Raw genomic sequence first — 27,076 nt, 5'->3', positions numbered from 1 at the left:
ACAAAGAAGGAACACCACTCAGACCAATAGTCAGCTCCATAGGCTCACCTCTACAAAATCTCGCTAAATTTCTCGCTAAGCAACTTCAGCCCTATGCAGAATCTATCGCTTCACACGTTACAAACTCCTTCCAGTTCATAGAAACAATAAAGAAGCAAAACCTACATCCCGATGACCTACTTGTGAGCTTCGATGTTGTATCTCTCTTCACACAAGTGCCCATTAATGAAGCCTTGACAGCCATTCAAAACAAATACAATCCCCCCGAATACATCCTGGACCTGACCAACCACTGCCTAACCAACACGTACTTCATCCACAATGGACAAAGATACAAACAGATAGAAGGAGCACCTATGGGATCACCCCTCTCACCGGTCATCGCAAATCTGTACATGGAACACTTTGAAACCAATGCTTTAGACAAGTCAGAACACAAACCCAAACTTTGGCTCAGATATGTTGACGACACCTTTGTAATTTGGCCACACGGGAAGGAAAAACTAGATAGCTTCCTCACACATCTCAACAGCCTACACCCCAAAATACAATTCACTATGGAAATAGAAGCCAACAACCAACTTCCCTTCCTTGACGTCCTAATCTACAAAAAACCTGATGGCTCCCTAGGACACACTATCTACCGGAAAAAAACACACACCAACCGCTACTTACATGCACAATCACACCACCACCCTGCACAAATAAACTCCGTAGCCAAGACTCTCATCTCCAGAACCAAACGCCTGGCTGACAAAGACCACTTGACAACTGAGTTACAGAATCTCTCAAATGTGTTAATCGCCAACGGATACCAGCAAAACAGGGTTACGAAGCTAATCCAAAAAGAAACACCCCCCAAAAACCAAGACACAGAAGAAAACAATGGCATGGCCCTCCTTCCTTATATCAAGGGCACTACAGATAAAATTAGCAAAATCCTCCATAAACACAATATCAAAACAGCCTTTTGTACCAACCAAAAAATAGCCAATATCCTCAGAAACCCAAAAGATAAAATCCAGTTAGAAAACCAAGGGGTCTATGAAATACCCTGCAAAGTCTGCCCAGCCACGTACATTGGACAAACAAACAGACGAATAAATGCACGTATCGCAGAACACAAGAATGCCGTCAAAAAAGAAGAAAAAACTTCCTCTCTTTACCAACACATGAAAGAAACAGGACACGAAATTAATTTTGCAGATTCCAAATTGCTCTTTAACATGGAACATCACCACAAGAGAATAATCATGGAAGCCATCGAGATAGAGAAACACCCTCACAACATGAACAAGCGTGACGACACGTCCCGCCTGCCAGACATCTGGAAATTAGCCCTCCCCACAAAAACCGACACCAGAACCAGAGGCACACAGAACGCCATCTCCAATCAACCACACCAGACCCAAACCCAGACCCTCTCCACAGATAAATTACAGACACCATCCAGTAGCCAAACCATAGTGGCACCTCCGGATGCTGCACCCCCCTGCAATCCCTACACAGATCTGGCTGGCACAGGGCACAAAACCACAGCTCGCCCCTATACACGAAGCCAAGCCAGAGCACAACTAAGTGCAGTACAGCCATCTTCTCAGAAAAACTCTTTACAAGGTCAAGAGGTCAAGACACGAAAGCTTTAGCAACTAATCCACACCTAATGACCCTCCTAAGTGGTACTCAGAATATCACTCAAGTAATCACTCAAGATATCCCTCAAGTAATTAATGAACAAAAGAAGAAAAGGCACATTAACCTAGGAACTTCCTCTCTGCCCAGAACGTTGGAGGCTATACACCACACCCCCTCAACAGTATTTATAGGAACTCAAACACTGAGATCCTGCTCTGTTCTAGTAACAAGAAGCCGAAAGCACCAGCCTGAAGATGACGAGTGAGACCTCGTCGAAACGTCGCCTAGACACCCCAACTCTTACACGGGAAGACACCCGAAGACACCAAAACCTACATTCCTGTACCCGTGAAAATCTACGAAAGCAAATATCTCACCTCTACGGGGAGGAAACCTTCCAGCTGACAAGAACCTACGAGAAACTAGAAATCCGAAGAGCCACCATCTTATGTGATCTCTTGTTCCTACGCAACTGCCGAGACAACAACTTAATTCCCACATGCTTCCAACTTAAATTCCACTCTAAAACCCCAGCTACCGAAAGGATCCTGAAACGAACTGAACTATCCCTAATCAGAAACGAACTACATAAGAAAAGATACCTACTAAACCAAACCAACAAAGATCTGCTCACTCTTCACCTCAAACTCTGTAACAAAATCCACCCTGCACTCTGGGACAAATGCAAACAACTAGCCGTTTGGAGAGCTGAAACAGAGTCCTCACATAAGACAGACATACACACCAACAAACTCCACAAACTAGAGAAACGCCAGAAGCCCAGCCACCCTCCACAACAACCCATGAAACAAACAGTACATAACATATCAGACAGGATCCTCACCTCAACTGAAACCAAAGTACTCTCCAAAGGTTTCAACTTTGCAGTCGCCCCGAGACGCATCCCCACGGAAAACATCATATGCGGAGTCGAAGCTAGCCTAACCAAAATCAACCCAGATGAAGCCAATAAAATCAGACTTGAAGTCACCAACATCCTCTGCTCCAGCAAACCACCCAGAAGCAATTTACACAAAGAAGAACAGAAAGCACTCACCAACCTGAGGAAAGACAACAACATAATCATTCTCCCAGCAGACAAAGGTAATGCCACTGTTGTGATGAACACATCGGACTACCAAGCAAAACTATCAAATCTACTCCAAGACCCTACCTACCAACCTATAAAAACAGATCCCACCACCTATCTGGAAAAAACCACCAAATCCAAAATAAAAGCCTCTCCTATCAGTGAAGAAATCCAGCTAAGAATCATCCCCAGAGAAAAATCATCCAGATGCCCCAAACTCTACGGTCTCCCCAAGATACACAAAGAAGGAACACCACTCAGACCAATAGTCAGCTCCATAGGCTCACCTCTACAAAATCTCGCTAAATTTCTCGCTAAGCAACTTCAGCCCTATGCAGAATCTATCGCTTCACACGTTACAAACTCCTTCCAGTTCATAGAAACAATAAAGAAGCAAAACCTACATCCCGATGACCTACTTGTGAGCTTCGATGTTGTATCTCTCTTCACACAAGTGCCCATTAATGAAGCCTTGACAGCCATTCAAAACAAATACAATCCCCCCGAATACATCCTGGACCTGACCAACCACTGCCTAACCAACACGTACTTCATCCACAATGGACAAAGATACAAACAGATAGAAGGAGCACCTATGGGATCACCCCTCTCACCGGTCATCGCAAATCTGTACATGGAACACTTTGAAACCAATGCTTTAGACAAGTCAGAACACAAACCCAAACTTTGGCTCAGATATGTTGACGACACCTTTGTAATTTGGCCACACGGGAAGGAAAAACTAGATAGCTTCCTCACACATCTCAACAGCCTACACCCCAAAATACAATTCACTATGGAAATAGAAGCCAACAACCAACTTCCCTTCCTTGACGTCCTAATCTACAAAAAACCTGATGGCTCCCTAGGACACACTATCTACCGGAAAAAAACACACACCAACCGCTACTTACATGCACAATCACACCACCACCCTGCACAAATAAACTCCGTAGCCAAGACTCTCATCTCCAGAACCAAACGCCTGGCTGACAAAGACCACTTGACAACTGAGTTACAGAATCTCTCAAATGTGTTAATCGCCAACGGATACCAGCAAAACAGGGTTACGAAGCTAATCCAAAAAGAAACACCCCCCAAAAACCAAGACACAGAAGAAAACAATGGCATGGCCCTCCTTCCTTATATCAAGGGCACTACAGATAAAATTAGCAAAATCCTCCATAAACACAATATCAAAACAGCCTTTTGTACCAACCAAAAAATAGCCAATATCCTCAGAAACCCAAAAGATAAAATCCAGTTAGAAAACCAAGGGGTCTATGAAATACCCTGCAAAGTCTGCCCAGCCACGTACATTGGACAAACAAACAGACGAATAAATGCACGTATCGCAGAACACAAGAATGCCGTCAAAAAAGAAGAAAAAACTTCCTCTCTTTACCAACACATGAAAGAAACAGGACACGAAATTAATTTTGCAGATTCCAAATTGCTCTTTAACATGGAACATCACCACAAGAGAATAATCATGGAAGCCATCGAGATAGAGAAACACCCTCACAACATGAACAAGCGTGACGACACGTCCCGCCTGCCAGACATCTGGAAATTAGCCCTCCCCACAAAAACCGACACCAGAACCAGAGGCACACAGAACGCCATCTCCAATCAACCACACCAGACCCAAACCCAGACCCTCTCCACAGATAAATTACAGACACCATCCAGTAGCCAAACCATAGTGGCACCTCCGGATGCTGCACCCCCCTGCAATCCCTACACAGATCTGGCTGGCACAGGGCACAAAACCACAGCTCGCCCCTATACACGAAGCCAAGCCAGAGCACAACTAAGTGCAGTACAGCCATCTTCTCAGAAAAACTCTTTACAAGGTCAAGAGGTCAAGACACGAAAGCTTTAGCAACTAATCCACACCTAATGACCCTCCTAAGTGGTACTCAGAATATCACTCAAGTAATCACTCAAGATATCCCTCAAGTAATTAATGAACAAAAGAAGAAAAGGCACATTAACCTAGGAACTTCCTCTCTGCCCAGAACGTTGGAGGCTATACACCACACCCCCTCAACAGTATTTATAGGAACTCAAACACTGAGATCCTGCTCTGTTCTAGTAACAAGAAGCCGAAAGCACCAGCCTGAAGATGACGAGTGAGACCTCGTCGAAACGTCGCCTAGACACCCCAACTCTTACACGGGAAGACACCCGAAGACACCAAAACCTACATTCCTGTACCCGTGAAAATCTACGAAAGCATATATATATATATATATATATATATTTAAAGATTTTTATTGGTTTTACAAAAAAAAATTTTAAAACAATACAAACATATAAAAAGACATACAAACATGTATAGTTTCGTACCCTTTTTTTCATAAACCTTGTTTCTCGGACTCCCCCATACCTCCCCTTTCTGTATCCCAATGTCCAAAGTTTTTCAGCAACTTCTAAATAGTTCTGTCAAGCCTCTGTCCTCTTAATCTTTCCTTCATTCTAATCTTATATCGCTGTAACCCTCTCTTTCTCAAAACCTCGCGATACATCCACTTTATAATCATTTGTCCTACATTCTTTTATTTCCCCACACATCCCTCCATGGGTTCATATTTAATCCTCATTGAGCTGCAGTTCCTTAATTACTACCCCTCTTCTGGTTGTTTTTAACTGCTGCTCATATATCTTGTCCTACTTGGGAATTTATCTGGCTACTATAATTATTTAAGTATTCTCCATTTTATTCCCACTCCTCAGACTCATCCTGATTTCTTATATTTACAGTCAACATTGCTAGCTCCGCATATTCTATTCACTTATTCTGCCAGTCTCCTTTTGTCCTTCCACCTTTGTGCATAGATTATTCTGGCCGCTGCCGTTACACATCCTTTTTTATTTATACCCCACCCTCCCCAGCCAAGACCGGGCTCCGGGTGGCTAACAACCAATAATAAAAACAAGTTGATTAAAATACAACTTAAAAAACAAGATTAAAATACAGCATTAAAACATTAAGATGCAGCCTCTTCAGAGGAGGAGAAAGAAAAAAGAAAGAGGGGGAGGGAATCAAATCAAATTGATTCTAAGCCAAAGGCCAGGCGGAACAATACATAAATAAATAAAATTTCCAGTAGCACCTTAGAGACCAACAAAATTTGTTCTTGCAATTCTGGGCTGCATCAATAGGAGTATAGCATCTAGATCAAGGGAAGTAATAGTGCCACTGTATTCTGCTCTGGTCAGACCTCACCTGGAGTACTGTGTCCAGTTCTGGGCACCCCAGTTCAAGGACACTGACAAACTGGAACGTGTCCAGAGGAGGGCAACCAAAATGGTCAAAGGCCTGGAAACGATGCCTTATGAGGAACAGCTAAGGGAGCTGGGCATGTTTAGCCTGGAGAAGAGGAGGTTAAGGGGTGATATGATAGCCATGTTCAAATATATAAAAGGATGTCACATAGAGGAGGGAGAAAGGTTGTTTTCTGCTGCTCCAGAGAAGCGGACACGGAGCAATGGATCCAAACTACAAGAAAGAAGATTCCACCTAAACATTCGGAAGAACTTCCTGACAGTAAGAGCTGTTCGACAGTGGAATTTGCTGCCAAGGAGTGTGGTGGAGTCTCCTACTTTGGAGGTCTTTAAGCAGAGGCTTGACAACCATATGTCAGGAGTGCTCTGATGGTGTTTCCTGCTTGGCAGGGGGTTGGACTCGATGGCCCTTGTGGTCTCTTCCAACTCTAGGATTCTATGATATGAGTACCACGGTGTTTGACAACCAAGGTACGACTTATACGCCACCCATCTGACTGGGTTGCCCAGCCACTCTGGGCAGCTTCCAACAGAATATAAAAACAGCCAAGCATAATAAACTAAAAGTTTCCCAATACAGGGCTGCCTTCAGATGTCTTTGGAAAGTTGCATAATCAGATGTCAGAGAGGCAGGGATGGCGCTCCACATATTATTAATATTATTAATATTATTATTATTATTTTGTATGCCGCCCTTCACCTGCAGATCACAGGGCCCTTCTCAACACATAGCACGGGCTGCATACTGTGGAGGAAATGGCCATGGGGATTCCTTGCTTATAAGAGCTACCGAATGGAGCCTCCATGTCCCGAGGCAGTCTACCTCTGAATTACTAGCGGCTGAGGGAGGGGCAAAGCAGCAAACCTCTTGGGAAGGCATTATGGCCTGCCCTGGCGGGGGCAAAAATCTACGCCAGCAAGACGCCACAACCTCGATACAACGACGGCCACCTTCCCCAGAGACCTGGCGCTCTCCCTGGACCTTCTGGACTACAACTCCCGTCAGCCCCCGGGAGAGCGGCCGAAACGCGCGGGAATTGGAGGCGCCTCAGCTGCCTTTGGCCCAGTGCGGCTTCCGTAACGCGCGCGAGAAAGAGAGAGTGTGTCCCCGCGCGGCCGCCGTAGCGCGCTCTTTCTAGGGAGGCCTCGGGTTGCCATGGCGGCGGCGGCGGCGGCGGCGGCGGCAGTGGCGGTTTCCTTCGTCTCCGCTCGGCGCCTGTGAGGGGGAAGTGGGCGAGTGGGGCCTAAGTTGGCGCTGCCGACCCGGCCGGCCATGGAGGACGAGCTGTACCTGGAGAACATCGACGAGTTCGTCACGGACCAGAACAGAGTCGTGAGTGGGGAAGGGGTGGAAAGCGGGGGGGGGGGGGCTCGCAGGTGCTTCAGAGGGGGAGGGGCGGGAGGAGGGGGGCTATTGGGGGGAGGGGAGGGGGATTGGGCGGAGCGGGGGGGCCCCCGAACTCATAGAATATTTTTTTATTATTTTATATATATAATTTTTATTAGTTTTTTTAACATATCATTTTCAACAGTAATTAAACATGCTTTTACATCTTATTCAAATTTTTGACTTCCATCAGTCTTGTCTGATAATCTTCCAATCTAATCTCTCAGTATGCATTTCTTATCTTCCCTATTACATTTCAAACTCATAACCAAGATCTCTTATCTTTTTCTACTTTGCAACACATCATATATTTCTCCTTACAAAACTTCTTGTGGTCCTCCTAGCGTAATTTGTTGATGACAGTTGCTCTTCAAATAGTTCATATACTTCTTCCAATCTCCTGTAAATCTCTGGTCCCGCAGGTTTCGAATCCTTCCTGTCGTTTTGTCCAATTCTGCATAGTCCATTAATTTCGTCTGCCATACTTCTTTCGTGAAGGCTCCCCGCTGTCCTGAAGAGGCTTCGCACGGCTAAGCCAGAAGCTAGAACAGGGAGAGGGATCGTTGCGCAGCGATCCCTCTCGCTTTTCTAGCTTCTGGGATAGCTGCGCAGCCTGCATTCGCTCCATAAGACGCACACACATTTCCCCTTACTTTTAAGGAGGGGAAAAGTGAGTCTTATAGAGCGAAAAATACAGTGGTGCCTCGCAAGACGAAAAGAATCCGTTCTGTGATTCTCTTCGTCTAGCGGTTTTTTCGTCTTGCGAAGCAAGCCCATTGACGGATTAGCGGATTAGCACTATTAGCACTATTAGCGGCTTTTAGCAGCTTATCTGCTGATCGGATCAGCTGATAAGTGGCTTAGCGGCTTAGAAAAAGGGGGGGGGAGGAAAAAAAACCCAGCAGGAACTCGCAAGACATTGTCGTCTTGCAAAGCAAGCCCATAGGAAATTCGTTTTGCGAAGCACCTCCAAAATGGAAAACTCTTTCGTCTAGCGAGTTTTCCATCTTGCGAGGCATTCGTCTTGCGGGGCACCACTGTACAGTATATCCTACCTTTAACCTAATGGCAGTGGGTTAAAAGAAATTGGCACAGAAATTACGACCTTGGCTCTCTATGGGCGATTTCAGTAATGATGGTTGGCAGTTTTTTGTGGGGCTGCTGGCACTTGTTGCATGTTGAGATTGGATTGTTCTCCATTGCAGGTAACATACAAATGGCTGAGCTATACACTAGGTGTTCACGTCAACCAAGCTAAGCAGTAAGTATTGATATATTGATAAAAAGAGGAGCAAGTCTTCTCAACTGTAGCTTCAGTTCTCCTCTTAAGGCTAAATAATTCTCCGTGGGATTTTTTAAAAAAAGATTGAGTAGAAAAATTATTTGTTGGACTCTTGACCCACCAGGCCACCTCCAAGGTGTGTGGTCTGCATTCACTAATAATAACTTTATCAAGGAACGTAAGGGATTAATCTTCATTTTAGTGTCTCTGTCCCTTGCCCTCATTTGCACAGGATGTTGTATGACTATGTGGAACGAAAGCGGAAGGAGAATTTGGGAGCCCAGTTGCATGTCACCTATTTAGTGGCCGGAAACCTCGTTCAGAATGGACACACAGTGAGTGCACAGCTTCTTCCATTACAAGTACAAATGCAGTGGAGTTCAGTGGGTTACAAAGGGAAACAGAGCTTTCTGTTTGGATTTTCATTTGGAAAAGAAACCAGAATCCTTTCTCCTAGGTATCAGGTCAGAGGAAATAAAAAGAACAGTCAGACCAATATTTATATATGCAACTACGGCGGCAAGGTTATTGATTGCCAAAAATTGGAAAAGCAGCAGTGTCCCAACTAAAACAGACTGGTTATCTAAAATGATGGAATACTTCCATATTGCCGAAGTAACAGGGAGGATAAGAGGAGATATGGTACAAAAAGTGAATAAGGAGTGGGCTATCTTTAAGGAATCCATCAGAATTTATGTGGAAAAAGTAGAATTTCTGAAAGATACTGAGTGAATCCAGAAAATGATTAGAGTGAAAGGAGAGTAAAGTTAAGATAAAAGAAGAGATTAAAGAAATAATGAAATCCATTTAAACTAGTTGGAAAAATAGTAACAAGCATGGCTGGAAGTCAAGTCACTTAGTGGGTAGGTGTGTAGGTATGTTGATATGTATAGTATAAAGGTAAAGGGACTCCTGACCATTAGGTCCCTTCGTGACAGGCTCTGGTATAGTATAGGTAGGTATTATATAGAGTAATGTATAACATAGTATAGTGTAGAATGTATAGTATAGGTAGGTATTATATAGAGTAATGTAGGTATGTTTTATGTTATGAAAATTAGGTAGTGTGTTGTGTACGTGTATTGTGTAAGTGTATATGTATGTGTTTTATATGTTAATAAAATAAATAAATAAATAAAGTATATATAAAGGGAAACAGCAGATGGGGCTTATCAACCTGGGAAGGTAGCCCATCCAGGAGAAGGAAGATTCTGATCCTAAACATCCACTGCCTTCTGGGATATCTTTGGGAGAAGAAAAAGCCAAGTAACAAACCCTACACAAATCTGTAGTGGAGTCCCTAAGATGGTTGGATGGCACCTTGTGCACTCCCTTCCAGAGACTTCTGCAGCCAAGCTGGTGCCAAACATATTGCTCTGTTTTTCTTTGGACCCCATCAATGAAGGTGTGTGTGTGTCTTGTCGTCTGGGAGGCCTAGGACCTCCGTACACACAGCCCAGGCATGCGCCCCAAGGAGGTCACCTCAGTGCTGCTAATGCAGCTGTTTGACCTCACCCCCGGAGGCACACTCCATTGTTAGGACAATGGGCTAAAGAAAGCGCACATTGCTTCTGTAGTCAGTAACAATTGCTGAAATTGTGTCTTACTGAAGCATTAAGTGTTTGGGTGAAAACCAAAGTGACTAAAAATATTTGCACTTCCAACCAACTTTGCTCAGTGTGTTGAGTGTGCTACTTTCCCATACATTCTAGAGCAGCGTTCCATGCAGAAAAAGTACAAACGTCATGTCTCTACAGGAGGAGTAACCCAACACAGTGCCCTCCACATCAGGCACCTCCAAACTCGGCCCTCCAGCTGTTTTGGGACTACAACTCCCATCATCCCTACCTAACAGGACCAGTGGTCAGGAATGATGGGAATTGTAGTCCCAAAACAGCTGGAGGGCCGGGTTTGGGGTTGTCTGCTCCAGATGCTGCTGGACTACAACTCCCATCATCCCTCACCAATGGCTGTGCTGGCAGGGGCTGATGAGAGTTGCAGTCCACAACATGGGAGGGCGCCCCATTGGCTGCTCTTACTCTACAGCATCTGAGGTCCATGGTGATAATAGAATCATAGACTTGTAGAGTTGGAAGGGGCTCCAGGGGTCATCTAGTCCAACCCCTTCCAATGCAGGAATCTCAGCTAAAGCATCTATGACAGATGCCCATTCAACCTCTGCTTAAAAACCTCCAAGGAAGGAGAGTCCGTCATCTCTTGTGGGAATCTGTTCTTATTGTCAGAAAGTTCTTCCTGATGTTTAGTCGAAATCTTCTTCCTTGACACTTGAAACCGTTGGTTCAGGTCCTCTCCTCTGGAGCAGCAGAAAACCAGCTTGCTCCATCTTCCATGTGGCAGCCCTTAGATATTTGAAGACTGCTATCCTATCTCCTCTCAATCTCCTCTTGGTTCCTTTTGGCATAGTAGTCCTCTTCAAACTTCATTCAATCAGATGATTTATTATTTGTGAGAGGGCAGCAGGCAAGAGCGTGCCCTCTATGTGTGTCTGTTTTCAATACCTTCCAACAGTGAGTCTTGTATCCAAAGGCTTTCCACACATTTTGGAATCCTGGACAGAAGGTGATGAAAATGGGCACTGGAGGCGGGGGCATGCTTACTCAGCTGCCCTTCATGTTAACTGAAGAAGAAATAAATGAAATGGCAACTTTCTTGTAGTAATGAGCTTGGTCCAGCAGAGGGCACTACTGTGCTGCGAAAGGGACATTCCTGAACACTGGGTGTTTGAAATACAGTATAGGCTGTGATGATTTATAACTGATAATTTTAATTGTTTTGTACAATACATTTTGCAGTATGTTGTAACCCACCCTGGGACCATAGGGTGAATGGTGGATAGTTAATAATAATACATATTATTTTGCTGAAAGCTTTTTGGATATTTGGTCTGGCATGCTCTAAGAGAGGGCAGCCCCACCCCCAGTAGGATCACTGCCTAGTACTACAATGGTGGGCAAGGGAAACCAGAGTTTATTATTCACACAACAAGAGAAATTCACACAAGTCCTTTTGAAATACAGTGGTGCCTCGCAAGACGAAATTAATTCGTTCCGCAAGTCTCTTCGTCTTGCGGTTTTTTCGTCTTGCGATGCACGGTTTCCCATAGGAATGCATTGAAAATCAATTAATGCGTTCCTAGGGAAACCGCCTTCGGACAAGGTCCGGGGACAGTCTGCCCCCGGACCTCTTCTGAAGGCTGGGGGGGGGGACAAGGGCTTTTCTTCCCACCCCCAGCATTTTAAAAAACCCTGGGACAGCAGAGGACTTCTCCGCTGTCCGGGGCGATCTTAAAATGCTGGCGGGTGGCATTTTAAAATCGCCCCGGACAGCGGAGGACTTCTCCGCTGTCCGGGGCGATTTAAAAGCCCCTGGGAAGGCAGGCAGGGGGGACAAAGACTTTCGCCCCCTGCCCGCCTTCAGAAGGTGTTCCCGCCCCCCGCCCCACTTCGGAACAGCTTTCCGAAGTGGGGCGGCTGGGGCAGGTGTCCCCGCCCCCCCTCCCCACTTCGGAACAGCTTTCCGAAGTGGGGCGGCTGGGGCAGGTGTCCCCACCCCCCCTCCCCACTTCGGAACAGCTTTCCGAAGTGGGGCGGCTGGGGCTGGTGTCCCCACCCCCCCTCCCCACTTCGGAACAGCTTTCCGAAGTGGGGCGGCTGGGGCAGGTGTCCCCGCCCCCCCTCCCCACTTCGGAACAGCTTTCCGAAGTGGGGCGGCTGGGGCAGGTGTCCCCACCCCCTCCCCACTTCGGAACAGCTTTCCGAAGTGGGGCGGCTGGGGCTGGTGTCCCCACCCCCCCTCCCCACTTCGGAACAGCTTTCCGAAGTGGGGCGGCGGGGGCAGGTGTCCCCGCCCCCCCTCCCCACTTCGGAACAGCTTTCCGAAGTGGGGCGGCTGGGGCAGGTGTCCCCACCCCCCCGCCCCACTTCGGAACAGCTTTCCGAAGTGGGGCGGCTGGGGCTGGTGTCCCCACCCCCCCGCCCCACTTCGGAACAGCTTTCCGAAGTGGGGTGGCGGGGGCAGGTGTCCCCGCCCCCCCTCCCCACTTCGGAACAGCTTTCCGAAGTGGGGCGGCGGGGGCAGGTGTCCCCGCCCCCCCTCCCCACTTCGGAACAGCTTTCCGAAGTGGGGCGGATGGGGCAGGTGTCCCCTCCCCCCCGCCCCACTTCGGAACAGCTTTCCGAAGTGGGGCGGCTGGGGCTGGTGTCCCCACCCCCCCTCCCCACTTCGGAACAGCTTTCCGAAGTGGGGCGGCGGGGGCAGGTGTCCCCGCCCCCCTCCCCACTTCGGAACAGCTTTCCGAAGTGGGGCGGCTGGGGCAGGTGTCCCCACCCCCCCGCCCCACTTCGGAACAGCTTTCCAAAGTGGGGCGGCGGGGGCAGGTGTCCCCGCCCCCCCTCCCCACTTCGGAACAGCTTTCCGAAGTGGGGCGGCTGGGGCAGGTGTCCCCCCCCCGCCCCACTTCGGAACAGCTTTCCGAAGTGGGGCGGCTGGGGCTGGTGTCCCCACCCCCCCGCCCCACTTCGGAACAGCTTTCCGAAGTGGGGCGGCGGGGGCAGGTGTCCCCACCCCCCCTCCCCACTTCGGAACAGCTTTCCGAAGTGGGGCCGCGGGGGCAGGTGTCCCCGCCCCCCTCCCCACTTCGGAACAGCTTTCCGAAGTGGGGCGGCTGGGGCAGGTGTCCCCACCCCCCCTCCCCACTTCGGAACAGCTTTCCGAAGTGGGCCGGCTGGGGCTGGTGTCCCCACCCCCCCTCCCCACTTCGGAACAGCTTTCCGAAGTGGGGCGGCTGGGGCTGGTGTCCCCACCCCCCTCCCCACTTCGGAACAGCTTTCCGAAGTGGGGCGGCTGGGGCAGGTGCCCCCACCCCCCCCTTCAGAACAGCATTTTAAAATCTCCCCGTGTCCCGGGAAGATTTTAAAATGCTGGGGGTCGGGCTGCCGACCCCCAGCATTTTAAAACCTTCCCGGGACACGGGGAGATTTTAAAATGCTGGGGTTCGGCAGCGCTTCGCTCCCGACCCCCAGCATTTTAAAACCTCCCCGGGACAGGGGGAGATTTTAAAATGCTGGGGGTCGGCAGCTAACGCTTCGCTCCCGACCCCCAGGATTTTAAAATCTCCCCGGGACAGGGGGAGATTTTAAAATGCTGGGGGTCGGCAGGTAACGCTTCGCTCCCGACCCCCAGCATTTTAAAACCTTCCCGGGACACGGGGAGATTTTAAAATGCTGGGGGTCGGCAGCTAACGCTTCGCTCCCGACCCCCAGCATTTTAAAATCTCCCCGGGACAGGGGGAGATTTTAAAATGCTGGGGGTCGGCAGCTAACGCTTCGCTCCCGACCCCAGCATTTTAAAATCTCCCCGGGACAGAGACTTCTCTGCTGTCCCTTGGAGATTTTAAAATGCTGGGGGTCGGCAGCGAACGCTTCGCTCCCGCCCGCCAGCATTTTAAGATCGCCCAGGGCCGGCGGGGGGGGGGGAAGGCAGGCGGGGGGAGCAAAGACTTTTGCCCCCCGCCGGCCTTCAGAAGAGGTCCTCTTCTGAAGGCCGGCTGTGGGCGAAAGTCTTTGCTCCCGACCGCCAGCATTTCCCTATGGGCTTTCGTCTTGCGATGCAAGCCCATAGGGAAATTCGTCTTGCGAAGCGCCTCCAAAACAGAAAACCCTTTCGTCTTGCGGGTTTTCCGTCTTGCGAGGCATTCGTCTTGCGGGGTACCACTGTACTTAAGCTAGAAGTTGGGGGACAAGACTGAGGCTGCAGCCCTAAGTTGCGTTCTTAAAAATGACTTTTACTGAGATCTAGCATATTTTGTTGCAGGTTAAATATGGTAAGGATCAGAATATTGCTTTACTAGCTAGGACAAAGATCTCAGGGTCATGAGTTTGAACCCCACGCTGGGTGAAATATTCCTGCATCACAGGGGGTTGGACTGGATGGCCCTTGTGGCCCCTTCCAATTATATTATTTTATATTTTGCTTCTTTAATAAGTTGCCATTTCTTTACAGTGCCACAAAGTTGCAGTAGTGAAAGAAGAAAAGCTGGAAGGTAGGTCCATTGAGAGCTGTGCTTCCAAAGAAGTTTGCTCTGTCTTTGTAAATAATCCTAACATCCCTTTTTTCCGTTTGCAAATTTATGAGTTTGGGTAGTGTTGCTAGTTTGTCTGGAACACCTTGCTTCCATGCTATTTTCTAAGGATGTTCCCACATTTGTTGCCAACTCACCTCTGTGTCGTCATAATGCCTCTAGAGTGAGGAACGGAAAACACAGCATTTAACATTGGTTTGGAATACTTAATGCAACTGTGGTGTGAGAGTGATGGAAGAGAAAATAGACAAAGCTACATAGGACTTCACATACCTTTGGAAAGGTGTCTGCAGCAGCATACTCCCATATCTAGCTTTGTATTTATGCACTTTGTATCTGGGGGAAGAACTGTAGCCTAGTTGTAGGGCAGTCCCCAGGCACCTCCAGATAGGGCTGGTTTTTAGATTCCTGTCTGGAAACCTGGAGAGTCTCTGCCAGCCAGTATAGAAAATACTGAGCCAGGGGGACCAGTGGTCCTACTCTGCCTAAGGCAGTTTGCATGCAGGTGAGGGAGTGGGCCAGAAAATAATGCAAATAGCCACCTTCCCCCACTGGCCCTCTGATTGCTCTTGGCGTGGAGATTGGTTGGCTGAAACGTGAGAGGGTTAAGGGAGCTTGTACCTGTTGGAAGTCAATTATAATAAAGAGGTGGGATGAAGCTTACCTCTGGAGAGGCTCGGCATGTCTTGCCTTATATACTTAACCATTAACTAAAGGTAAAGGGACCCTTGACCACTAGGTCCAGTTGTGGCCGATTCTGGGGTTGCGGCGCTCACCTCGCTTTATTGGCCGAGGGAGCCGGCGTCCAGCTTCCGGGTCATGTGGCCAACATGACTAGGCCGCTTCTGGCGAACCAGAGCAGCACACCAAAACACCGTTTACCTTCCCGCCGGAGCGGTACCTATTTATCTACTTGCACTTTGACGTGCTTTCAAATTGCTAGGTGGGCAGGAGCAGGGACCGAGCAATGGGAGCTCACCCGTTGCGGGGATTCGAACCGCTGACCTTCTGATCGGCAAGTCCTAGGCTCTGTGGTTTAACCCACAGCACCACTTGCATCCCGTGAACCATAAACTACTGTATCCCAAAGACTTGAGGGAAATAACTTAAAAGAGCACAAACCCCTTTAATGCAGAATAGAACTTAGACTGAATGTTAATCCACATACCTGGTTTAAACTCTAATTTCTGAATGCCCAGTCCTTTTTCATTCTTAAGGGGACATTGCCTACGTGTCAACTTTCCCCTACCCTGTTCTACTTTTCCTTTCATCCAGTTAAACCTCTGTGTTGTCTGACCTTTCTCAGGGGGAGTTGTCATGCTTCCTGTCCCCTCCTGCCTTTCCCTCTTGACGGGCTCAACTTTCCCTGCTCAAGCAACGCAAACAGTATTCAAGGACCAGAATCTCAAACAACTGCCCGACAATTTTGGTGCTCCAGTTGCTGCAGTCCCTGAGGTCAAATGAGGAGACAGATGATCAGGTGTTGCCTGAATGAGTTGTCCTGAAGCGCTCTCCTTGGAAGTCTCCTCTTCCTGGTTTGAGCACATGCTATTTTTCAGTTGCGGTCAGGACAATACCCCTCCCTGCTTTGAGGACTATGACAGGTACCAGACCCAAGCCTGGGTGGAGAGCCAGGTTTGACTGCGTTGTGCTGTGCTGTGCTTTGCAGGCACATGAAGCACTTCTGAAGCACAGCCTGATTGCGGGGAGAATCCTGCCCCATCTCCAAACACAGGCAGTTAGAGCTTCAGAAGCGTGGTGCAATGCGTACTAGTCCCAGCCCTCGTCCTGAGCTTGGAAAAGTTGATCTGTTCCCAGTCTTGCACTCTGCTCCAGAAGCACTTAGACAGCCTCTGAGATCCAGCGCGACACCAGAGATAAAGATCCCATCCCAGGCAACAATTCTGGCCAGAATCAATGTGCCTCTGGTTGCAAGTCTGTGCTTCAAAAATTGTGCAACCTCAGCCAGTTGTCCGCATGGGCTTGGGGGGGGGGAAGTTTGATGCAGAAGCGAAAGCATCTGAGATTACAGCCAGCTACTGTAGAGGTGAGGCAGACATTCCTCCAAACTTCTGTTTCGACCAAACTCTGCTTCGTGTGACCTGATACAGCCTTGGCAGAAGTGCTTGGGCTGCAAGCCCTCAGATTGTTATCGCAGGGCTAATGTTTCTCCTTCCCAGGGGAGAGGCATGTGGGCTAGACATTTTGACTACAAATGCTTTTGTAGCCATAATTCAGCTGTATGGTAGACAGTCTTACATTGTGAGTCTCTTGACAGCCAAACGTTCAGCTGCCAAGAGCGTGATAGTTTCAGAATAGCCGCTTTAGGTACTGAGTGAAACTGGCAAGGAGCAATGCAGGCTTCTCATGAGAGTCTTTTAAGGTGTCCTGGGATTGGTTCGTTTGTTGGGTGTCCAGTCTCGATTTTAAGAGTTATCCCCTCCCAATATTTCCCCCAGTTTTGTGCCATGATCATACACATATTGCCATTGTATATGGAGGCACCAGTTTACACAAGCTTCATCTGAGCATACTGTCAGGAAAAAGCAGCAATGCAAAAGCCAGCTGCAGGTGGCTGGAATGCAAAACAGGATGTTGATGTCTGGAACTGTACTGTTGGGAAAAAGGGGCAGTCTATTCTCTGTACTGAGCACCGGATGTTAGCTCAGAGTGTCATCTGACCTGTACTGGAAGTACAGGGGTGGAGTTGTGACTCTACTGCTGGAGTCTGGAGAGTGCAGTTACATTTCTCTGTACTGCTGAAATGACAGGAATAAAAGACATGTAAATAGACTCCTGTCTGTCTCTTTCCCCTCCCTGGGGGAATGCAGGGAGGAGGGAGGATGGTGTGTTCTTCTCACGTCTGAGGAGGATCGCCGATTTATGGCCTTGCCTGGATCCTGCCGGGAGACGCAGATCGGAAGGTCAACAAGTATCTCAGTCGGTTGCCCGGGGAGGCCAGTTACCTCTGACTGCGAGCTGAGATACTGACACATACAAGTATGGCCTCCCAGCAGCCCGGTGCACTCCCAGATCGCTTGTTGAGTTGCGAACCATGCCACTGCAAAATGGTTGCTTTTTATAAGGTCCTTTCCATTTCACAGACCTGTCTTCCTTTTCAGCAATGAAGTCGAAGCTGTCCACCATTGCCAGCGTGCACGTCTACAGCATCCAAAAAGCCATGCTCAAGGACAGCAGTCCGCTCTATAACACGGACTACGATGTCATCAAAGCAAACCTGCAGAACTGCAGCAAGTGAGTTCTGTCTTGGTAACTGATCTGCTGGTCATCCAGATAAGCCCACCTTTATCTTGCCATCATTGTAGATTGTGCTCAGGCTGTAAGCGATCTCCAAAACCCATCCCAGAGGGTTCCTTCTTGTGCCCCTGCAGTAGTGGTTTTCCCCACTCTGCTAGGAAAAGTTTTGAGCTGTTTCTCCCCCTCACACTGCTTGTTTTTCTTTTGCTTACTGTTTCATTTCAGAGTCGGCAACATGCAAAGTGTTCCAAACTTTTCCTTTCTGACAGTCCGTTCAAGTTTAATTGCTATGTTCTCATTTACCGTATTGGCCCGAATATAAGCCACACTTTTTTTCCTAATTCCAAGTTAAAAGTGCAGCTTAAATTTGTGACCTTGCAAAAATTGACTTTTTTACGATATCGCTGCTGAAACAGACATACAGTAAAATGGAACGGGTGTGAGTGCCTGCAGAATTTTAAGGGAGTGGCTTATATTTGGGTATTGTCTTTTTTTCTTTTTTTCCCCCTTGAATTTTAAAGGTGCGGCTTATATTCAGGCCAATACAGTATTGCTTCACTTGGATTGACTGAGTGATTATTATTTATTTAATTCATAAAAACTGAATGTATCTTAATTGTAAAAAAATCTCAAAGATGTTTACAAAAGATGAACAGTAAAATCAAGAAAAATTTACAACCCTACTTTAAGGCATGCAGAAGCTAAAATACTAAAACAGGTTAAAATCACCTCAACTTTCTAAGCAGCTGAGTAAACTTGTCTAAACAGGAGTGTTTTTAGCAGGTGCAAAAAGAGTACAGTGAAGGCACTACAGTGGTGCCTCGCAAGACGAAATTAATTCGTTCCGCGAGTTTTTTCGTCTAGCGAATTTTTCGTCTTGTGAAGCACGAAATCCCATAGGAATGCATTGAAATTCAATTAATGCGTTCCTATGGTCAAAAAAAGTCCAAACAAAGCCAAATTTGGTACAATTTATTAAGTGCTCTTTAAAGTCACACATACTGTAAAGAGCATTTCAAAAATTGAAGGAACAATAAATTAAGTTTCTAAACATGACAGAAAAACATTTAAAAATCAACAAAGTGTACAGTACATTTTCTAAGACTCTGGGGGACAACTCGAAGAAGGTTCCTCTTCCACTCTTTGCTTCTTGCTGAAGAACCCCCTCCCCAACTGTTCCCCCAGCCACCCACCACACAGAAATTCAAATCCAGATTTTTTTAAAAAAAAACAGCAGAGTGGCCCAATGGTCACAGAAAATCATAAAAATGCAGAAAAACACACACACAAGCTTCCAGATTCTTGCAAACCCCTCCCCAACACCAAGTCCTTGAATTCCAAGCACCCCAACCCAAAATCCAACCCCCCCAAAAAAGTTTTAAAAGTTTAAAAGAAGTTTTGGAAAAGCTTCAAAAATCACCAAAGTCTTCAAATACCTCAAAAAAGGCTACCACACCGCGTTCTATGAGTTGCTCCTCGAAGTCAAGTCGCAACTGTATTAACGGTGTTAAGAAAAAGGAAACAAACTTGCAAGACGTTTTTGTTTTTCGTCTTGCGAAGCAAGCCCATAGGGAAATTCGTCTTGCGAAGCAACGCAAAAACGGAAAACCCTTTTGTCTAGCGAGTTTTCCGTCTTGCGAGGCATTCGTCTTGCGGGGCACCACTGTACTTGGATCTCAATAGGCAGGGAGTATTTCATATATTTATATCCTGCCTTTCCCCCAAGTTGGCATGAAAATAATTTTGTTCTTCTGGCCAGTTCTCTTCAGTGAAAACAGATTCCCTTGCTTCCTGTCCACACTGCTGTGCTTGGTCAAGTGACTCTTAGGACAAGTTTAAAAGACATTTGTATAAAAAGGAACAGAAACCTTTCTTGGTCTACTCCCATCTTATTGGTCAGTATGACATAACATTGTCGCACATGTTTAAGGAATGCGTGAGAAATGAAACCGGAATTGTTTTCTCAGGAAACACCTTTATCCCAAGGCTCTTTGAGAGTTTTTGGCATGGACGTCAAATGATAAAACTTCCAAGTCGTGCTAACTGAAGTTTTCCCCCTCCTGCTACCCAGGTTTAGTGCTATTCACTGTGCTGCTGCAGTTGCCAGGACAGCCGCTGAAATGTCTCGTGCCGAAACCCCGGCCCAGGTGGATCGCCAGCCACCTCATGGCGTGGATAAAGCTGCTACTCCTGTGGTCAACGGCCATGCCCCAAGCACTTCTTCAAAGCAGACCTCCAAGCAGGCCAAGGGCATTATGGGAATGTTTGCGGCCAAGTCTTCCACCAAGTCCCAGGAGACCCCAAAAGAGACCAAAGTGGAAGCTAAAGAGTTGCCAAGTGTAAGTTTCCAGGCTTTGGCACCCTTTGTCATTAGCTACCCCCCCCCCCGGGACGCGGGTGGCGCTGTGGGTTAAACCACAGAGCCTAGGACTTGCCGATCAGAAGGTTGGCGGTTCGAATCCCCGCGACGGGGTGAGCTCCTGTTGCTCGGTCCCGGCTCCTGCCAACCTAGCAGTTTGAAAGCACATCAAAGTGCAAGTAGATAAATAGGTACCGCTCTGGCGGGAAGGTAAACGGCGTTTCCGTGTGCTGCTCTGGTTCACCAGAAGCGGCTTAGTCATGCTGGCCACATGACCTGGAAGCTGAACGCCGGCTCCCTCGGCCAATTAAGCGAGATGAGCGCCGCAACCCCAGAGTCATCCGTGACTGGACTTAACAGTCAGGGGTCCCTTTACCTTTTTACCCTCCCCCCCCCAACTTCATCTCAGGGCTGCACCGTAAAGTGCAGCTTTGGACACAAAGGCATGAAAGGGAGAACAAATACAGTTCGCTTTGAATATGTTCATTCCTTCCAGGCCTCCACAGCAAGTAGCAAGGCACCTGCTAAAGGAAATCTGCTGAACAACTTCTTTGGAAAAGCTGCTCTGGGTAAGGATTGTTGAGCTCCTGCTTGTGCTGCCTGCCCCATTGTCAAGGGCTAAATACAGCTTACAGCATTTACATTCAAATCCTTGGCTCCAAAGGGCTTATTATAGCTAGATAAAGGATAAACTAGCAATTTGTTCCTAAGCATGTCTCTTCATTTGCAAATCTTAAGGAGTTCAGCAGGGAAATATAGGTAGCAAAGGCTTGCTGAAACAAAACGTTTTCAGCAGGCTTGTTGAGGATGCCAGCATAATGTCAATAGGCAGGGATTTCCATGGCACAGGTGCTGCCATTTTTTGACTCCTTCACTGAAGGTCTGGAGGGTGGCAACACGAGAAGAGGCCTTTCCAGTGTTGGCTTCTCACTTGTGCTCTACCCAGAGGCTCACTTGGTCCCTTCGTTACTTCTCTTTAGGCACCAGGCAAAAAGATTTAATTCCCCAGGCCTGTGGCTTTTAGTTATCTGTGGGTAGTTTTTTTTTAGTCCTACCTTTAAAAAATATGAATGAGTTTTATATTTTTCTCTTGTTTCAGTTTTATGCTGGTTTCAATGTGTGTGTTACTGATTTGTTGTTGTAAATCACTTTGAATTATTTTGTTGAAAAAAAGCGACAAATAAGTCTACTTAAAAATAAATAAATCCTGCTGTACATGCAGACCACGCCTGAGTACGCTTAGGACTGCTGTATTGTGTGTGATTTTTTTAATATATATATAGAATATTTATTAAGATTTTACAAATTATATCAGACAAAACAATACACACAAACACAAACAAAAAAGAACAAGTATAATTTCAAAACCTTATTTTCTTAAAACTTACTTCACCGACCTCCTCATACCTCCCCTATCTGCATTCCCATTTCAAATATTTAGTTCAGCAAATCTTCACCCTTAATTTTATCTAATTGTCAACCTTTCTTTTCTCTTAACTTAATCTTTACAGCTGTACTCCATTTAATTTCTCACACCACATCATTCTAGCACTCATTAATGTTACAATGTTTCTTAAGATAGTTCTTAAATTTCTTCCAATCTTCTTCTGCCGTTTCCTTTCCCTGGTCTCGGATTCTGCCAGTCATTTCTGCTAGTCCCATATAGTCTATCACCTTCATCTGCCATTCTTCCACAGTGGGTAGATCTTGTGTCTTCCAATACTTTGCGATGAGTATTCTTGCTGCTGTTGTAGCATACATAAATAATGTTCTGTCTTTCTTTGGCACCAATTGGCTGACAATGCCCAGGAGAAAGGCCTCTGGTTTCTTAAGGAAGGTATATTTAAATACCTTTTTCATTTCATTATATATCATTTCCCAGAAAGCCTTAATCTTTGGGCACGTCCACCAAAGGTGAAAAAAACTACCTTCAGTTTCTTTACATTTCCAACATTTATTATCAGGCAAGTGGTAAATTTTTGCAAGCTTGACTGGGGTCATGTACCACCTATAAATCATTTTCATAATATTTTCCTTTAAGGCATTACATGCCGTAAATTTCATACCGGTGGTCCACAACTGTTCCCAGTCAGCAAACATAATGTTATGACCAATATCTTGTGCCCACTTTATCATAGCTGATTTCACTGTTTCATCTTGTGTATTCCATTTCAACAGCAAGTTATACATTCTTGACAAGTTATTAGTATTGGGTTCTATCTATGTGTGTGATTTATTACACTGCTCCAGTAGCATCTGTCCAGATTTTCTTTTGTAGCTTTGCAACATACTTCTATCCCTTCCCCACCTTTTGTGAGAGTGGAGCCCCTTGTTGTAGCCAGATCCTACCATAGGGAGCAAACTGGTAAAGTGCAGCCTTCCTGCTTTCCCTTGTGACAATTGCAGGCAAAGCAAGTCCTGAACCCGAACAGCGAAAGGAAGAGAAAGCTGCAGCCAAGTCCCCAGTGGAACCCAAATCGCTTCCGGGTGCACCAGAACGTGAGAAACCCAGCAAGAAAGCTGATCCTGCAAGAGGACAGCTGAAGGACAAAAAAAGGTAGCCCTCCCCATTTTAAGTTTTTGGTTGTCTAAGGCTTTGGGGGTATAAATGGCCAGCTTGGCTCATTCATTTGCAGAAGTTCATTGTACTGTAACGGAGTGCCTGGAAGGGGAGGAAGCAGGCACACAGATTTTTAAAAGGCCGAGTCAAGCACTGAATTGCATAAGAAGTCTTGAACTCCATTGACTTTCTTCCAGACTGATTGCACTTCTAAATGCTCAGAAACCGGAGGCAGGGTTGCAAATGACGTCAGTATTAAAGCTGGGGCTCGTTGCTGTTTCCCATCCTAATTTTTCCTTTTAAAAACCACTCAAGTAAAATGTGCACACACATTGCAGTATTGCAGTATTACTTGAGTATTACACAAATAACACAAACAGTCCGGTGATTCAGCTTTAAATTAGCTGCAATTGTCATCACTTCTCTGATTCTAATTTTGAGAGCAGCAGAGCAAAAGCTGCTAGATAGTCTGTGACTGCTAAACCTAAATTTGTGTCCAGAGATTTTTTTACCAATATTGCAGGCTTCTGTGAGTTTCTGGAGCTCAGATACTTCTCTTCAGCGCTAGATTTGTATGTGTATAGAGTGTCTGGAAGGACTGAGGTGCAGGTGGGGAGCATTGTAAGGGGGGGCGCAGAAAGGAACGGGTGGTTGAAAGACAGAGCAAGACAAGAAAAACGCATGCATGCATGCATGCATGCATGCATGCATGCATGCACAAACCCCATAATGCACTTGTATACTTTAGCTTGGTGCCTAATAGAAATATATCGCAGGATGACAGGAATAGCTGCTTCACCAGAATCATATACAGTGGTGCCCCGCAAGACGGAAAACTCGCTAGACGAAAGAGTTTTCCGTTTTGGAGGTGCTTCACAAAACGAATTTCCTATGGTCTTGCTTCGCAAGACGACAATGTCTTGCGAGTTCCTGCTGGTTTTTTCCCCTCCCCCCCTTTTTCTAAGCCGCTAAGCCGCTTATCAGCTGATCCGATCAGCAGATTAGCCGCTAAAAGCCGCTAATAGCGCTAATAGCGCTAATCCGCTAATCCGTCAATGGGCTTGCTTCGCAAGACGAAAAAACCGCTAGACGAAGAGAATCACAGAACGGATTCTTTTCGTCTTGCGAGGCACCACTGTAATAGCAGAATTCTGGACTGGAATCCTTCTGTGCTTACTTTTAATTTTAGCTCAAACATTTGTCTGCAGCCTGGTGTGGGCAGTTTCCTGTTGTGGAGGCCGCCTCCTCGCTTGACTTTTAGCCAGTCAGCTGATTCTAACTAGCTGCCTTGTTTTTAGTCCCAGAGGCCTGGAGAAAAGGATGCCCCTTTGGCAGAAGAGCAGAGGCCGCAGTGCCCAGAGTTGTCTCTGCCACCAGCGCTGGCTCGCTGGCACCTTCCCATCAGTGCTGAAAGAAGCCATTTAATTAATTTTTTCCCCACTAGTAAAAATATGATCATGCTAAAATGTATTTCAAAGCCACTCCAGACATCTGAGACACTACCTCATAGCGACTCCACTAAAAGTATTGATTGGCCGTTTGGGACGTGATTTCTTGTAAAAACTGTGCTTTGGGGACGAACTTGTTTAGACCCCCTGAGGCAGGATGAGATCCCAGGTCTGGGGGATATTAGCTTTCACAGCTCTGCAGTCGCTTTCGTAACGTGGCATTTTGCATCTGAGGTGTCATTGACTTTTACGTCCTGCCCTGTTCAAGGGTTCAGAACAAGTTGATTCGTTTTGGGGGATCTTGGGTGGGCTGGTGGTCGATGCTTTTTTAAATAACACATTGTTTTGTAGGCCTCAAGTCAGAGGGTGCTGGCTGGTAGTTACCATGGTGACACTGAGGTCTAAACCACTGAGCCTCTTGGGCTTGCCGATCGGAAGGTCGGCGGTTTGAATTCCCATGATGGGGTGAGCTCCCGTTGCTCTGTCCCAGCTCCTGCCAACCTAGCAGTTCGGAAGCACGCCAAAAAGTGCAAGTAGATAAATAGGTATCGCTCTGGCGGGAAGGTAAACAACTTTTCAGTGCACTGCTCTGGTTTCAATGTTCCATTGCACCAGAAGCGGCTTAGTCATGCTGGCCACATGACCCAGAAGCTGTACGCCGGTTCCCTCGGCCTGTAAAGTGAGATGAGCGCTGCAACCCCAGAGTCGTCCGCGACTGGACTTAACTGTCAGGAGTCCTTTACCTTTACCTTTTCCAATTGCTAGGAAACCAGCAAGTGCCCCCCCCCCTTTTCCAAGTGCTAGGAAACCAGCAAGTGCCCCGGCTCCTGTGTTTCCCTTCTTACTCAGGCTTCTTGAGCGCTGTTAATGGCATGGCATACATATCTGCACACAGGTGATTGTAGTTCCTGATATCTGGACTGCTGTTTGGCCTGCACTTGTCTTCCTCCGGATAGAATCACTACCTTGGATCGTTCTGTTCGTTTTTGATTGCAGAACATACATGACCCTGGGAGCATCTTTCCAGCTCGCTTCTTCCTCTTAGAGTTCAGCGTATGCAGCTGTCTTTAATTATAGGTGGTAGAAGAGGAACAATAGCCTGCTGCCATTGTTCTTTGCTCCAGATTAGCAGTCGCGCATTTTGCGTTTGGAGAAGTTGTTCTCTTTCCGCCTGTTCCACACCCCCAAATACATTTGAGGTGACGAGCCTTATTTGTTTGCAGAACAAAGAGGCTGGAGATGTCAGATGAGGAGGAGAAAGAGGTTGAGAGCCTGAAGAGAAAGAGGCGTCGGATCAAACAGCCTCAACCCGACAGCAGTGAAGACGAGGGTAAATGGAAGATGGGGGGGGGGTGGAGGTTTGATGAGATTGCACTTACATTGAAGCCAGTATCTCTAGGAGATCCTGGTCTTCTTGGAAGCAAGTGGGTACAGCAGTGCTAAGCATCTGCCCTGGATAAGTGCAAAGTCCCATCTGACAAGGCTTCTCTTTCTCCTTATGTCCTTGCTAAAAATGGTTGTTCTTTCTGCCCAGGCATACGACCCTTCGTCTTACCACTAGGGAAATGCAGACTTCTGTGCTGAAAAGAGGTCACCTCTTTGCAGGTGTTTTATTTATTTTTGAATTGCAGAATTCTTCCCCATCCTATTGGTTTCAAATGAAACAAAGAGCTTCCAATAAAATGCAGCTCATGAAAAGAAGATGCCGCAGAAAATCAAAATCAAATACAGTGGTGCCTCGCAAGACGAAATTAATTCGTTTCGCAAGTCTCTTCGTCTTGCGGTTTTTTCGTCTTGCGATGCACGGTTTCCCATAGGAATGCATTGAAAATCAATTAATGCGTTCCTAGGGAAACCGCCTTCAGACCAGGTCCGGGGACAGTCTGTCCCCGGACCTCTTCTGAAGGCTGGGGGGGGGGGGACAAGGGCTTTTCTTCTCACCCCCAGCATTTTAAAAAACCCTGGGACAGCGGAGGACTTCTCCGCTGTCCGGGCGATCTTAAAATGCTGGCGGGCGGCATTTTAAAATCGCCCCGGACAGCGGAGGACTTCTCCGCTGTCCGGGGCGATTTAAAAGCCCCTGGGAAGGCAGGCAGGGGGGGGACAAAGACTTTCGCCCCCCGCCCGCCTTCAGAAGGTGTTCCCACCCCCCCGCCCGGCTTCGCAGCAGCGCTACGAAGCCCGGCGGCTGGGGCAGGTGCTCCCGCCCCCCCACCCCGCTTCGGAGCAGCGTTCCGAAGCGGGGTGGCTGGGGCAGGTGTTCCCACCCCCCGCCCGGCTTCGCAGCAGCGCTACGAAGCCCGGCGGCTGGGGCAGGTGCTCCCGCCCCCCCACCCCGCTTCGGAGCAGCGTTCCGAAGCGGGGTGGCTGGGGCAGGTGTTCCCACCCCCCGCCCGGCTTCGCAGCAGCGCTACGAAGCCCGGCAGCTGGGGCAGGTGTTCCCACCCCCCCGCCCGGCTTCGGAGCACGGGGAGATCGCTTCTCCCCACCGCCCCTTGCTTCAAAAGAGGTCCGGGGGCAGCGGGAGCGCTTCCCGGGGAGATTTTAAAATGCTGGGGGTCGGGAGCGTTTGCTGCCGACCCCCAGCATTTTAAAATCTCCCCGGGACAGCATTTTAAGATCGCCCGGGGCAGGCGGGGGGAAGGCAGGCGGGGGGGGGGGAGCAA

General features: G+C 47.6%; 1 protein-coding gene across 1 annotated transcript in view; it reads left to right on the top strand.

The window, feature by feature from the left end:
• Positions 1 to 7,146: 7,146 nt before the first annotated feature.
• Positions 7,147 to 27,076, top strand: part of POLD3 (DNA polymerase delta 3, accessory subunit) — a 35,758-nt gene continuing 15,828 nt past the window's right edge. The window contains exons 1-9 of the mRNA XM_081197413.1: positions 7,147 to 7,349; positions 8,609 to 8,664; positions 8,918 to 9,020; positions 14,707 to 14,746; positions 17,908 to 18,040; positions 20,115 to 20,382; positions 20,899 to 20,971; positions 22,809 to 22,959; positions 25,634 to 25,740. Coding sequence (XP_081053539.1) covers positions 7,290 to 7,349; positions 8,609 to 8,664; positions 8,918 to 9,020; positions 14,707 to 14,746; positions 17,908 to 18,040; positions 20,115 to 20,382; positions 20,899 to 20,971; positions 22,809 to 22,959; positions 25,634 to 25,740 — 991 coding nt within the window. The 5' untranslated portion in view covers positions 7,147 to 7,289. The remainder of the gene's footprint in view (positions 7,350 to 8,608; positions 8,665 to 8,917; positions 9,021 to 14,706; positions 14,747 to 17,907; positions 18,041 to 20,114; positions 20,383 to 20,898; positions 20,972 to 22,808; positions 22,960 to 25,633; positions 25,741 to 27,076) is intronic.

The sequence above is a fragment of the Podarcis bocagei genome, assembly GCF_964188305.1.
Source record: "Podarcis bocagei genome assembly, chromosome: 6".
Lineage (NCBI taxonomy): Eukaryota > Metazoa > Chordata > Lepidosauria > Squamata > Lacertidae > Podarcis > Podarcis bocagei.
The sequence above is the reverse complement of the archived record's forward strand: the minus strand, read 5'-3'. Positions and strand labels throughout refer to the sequence as shown.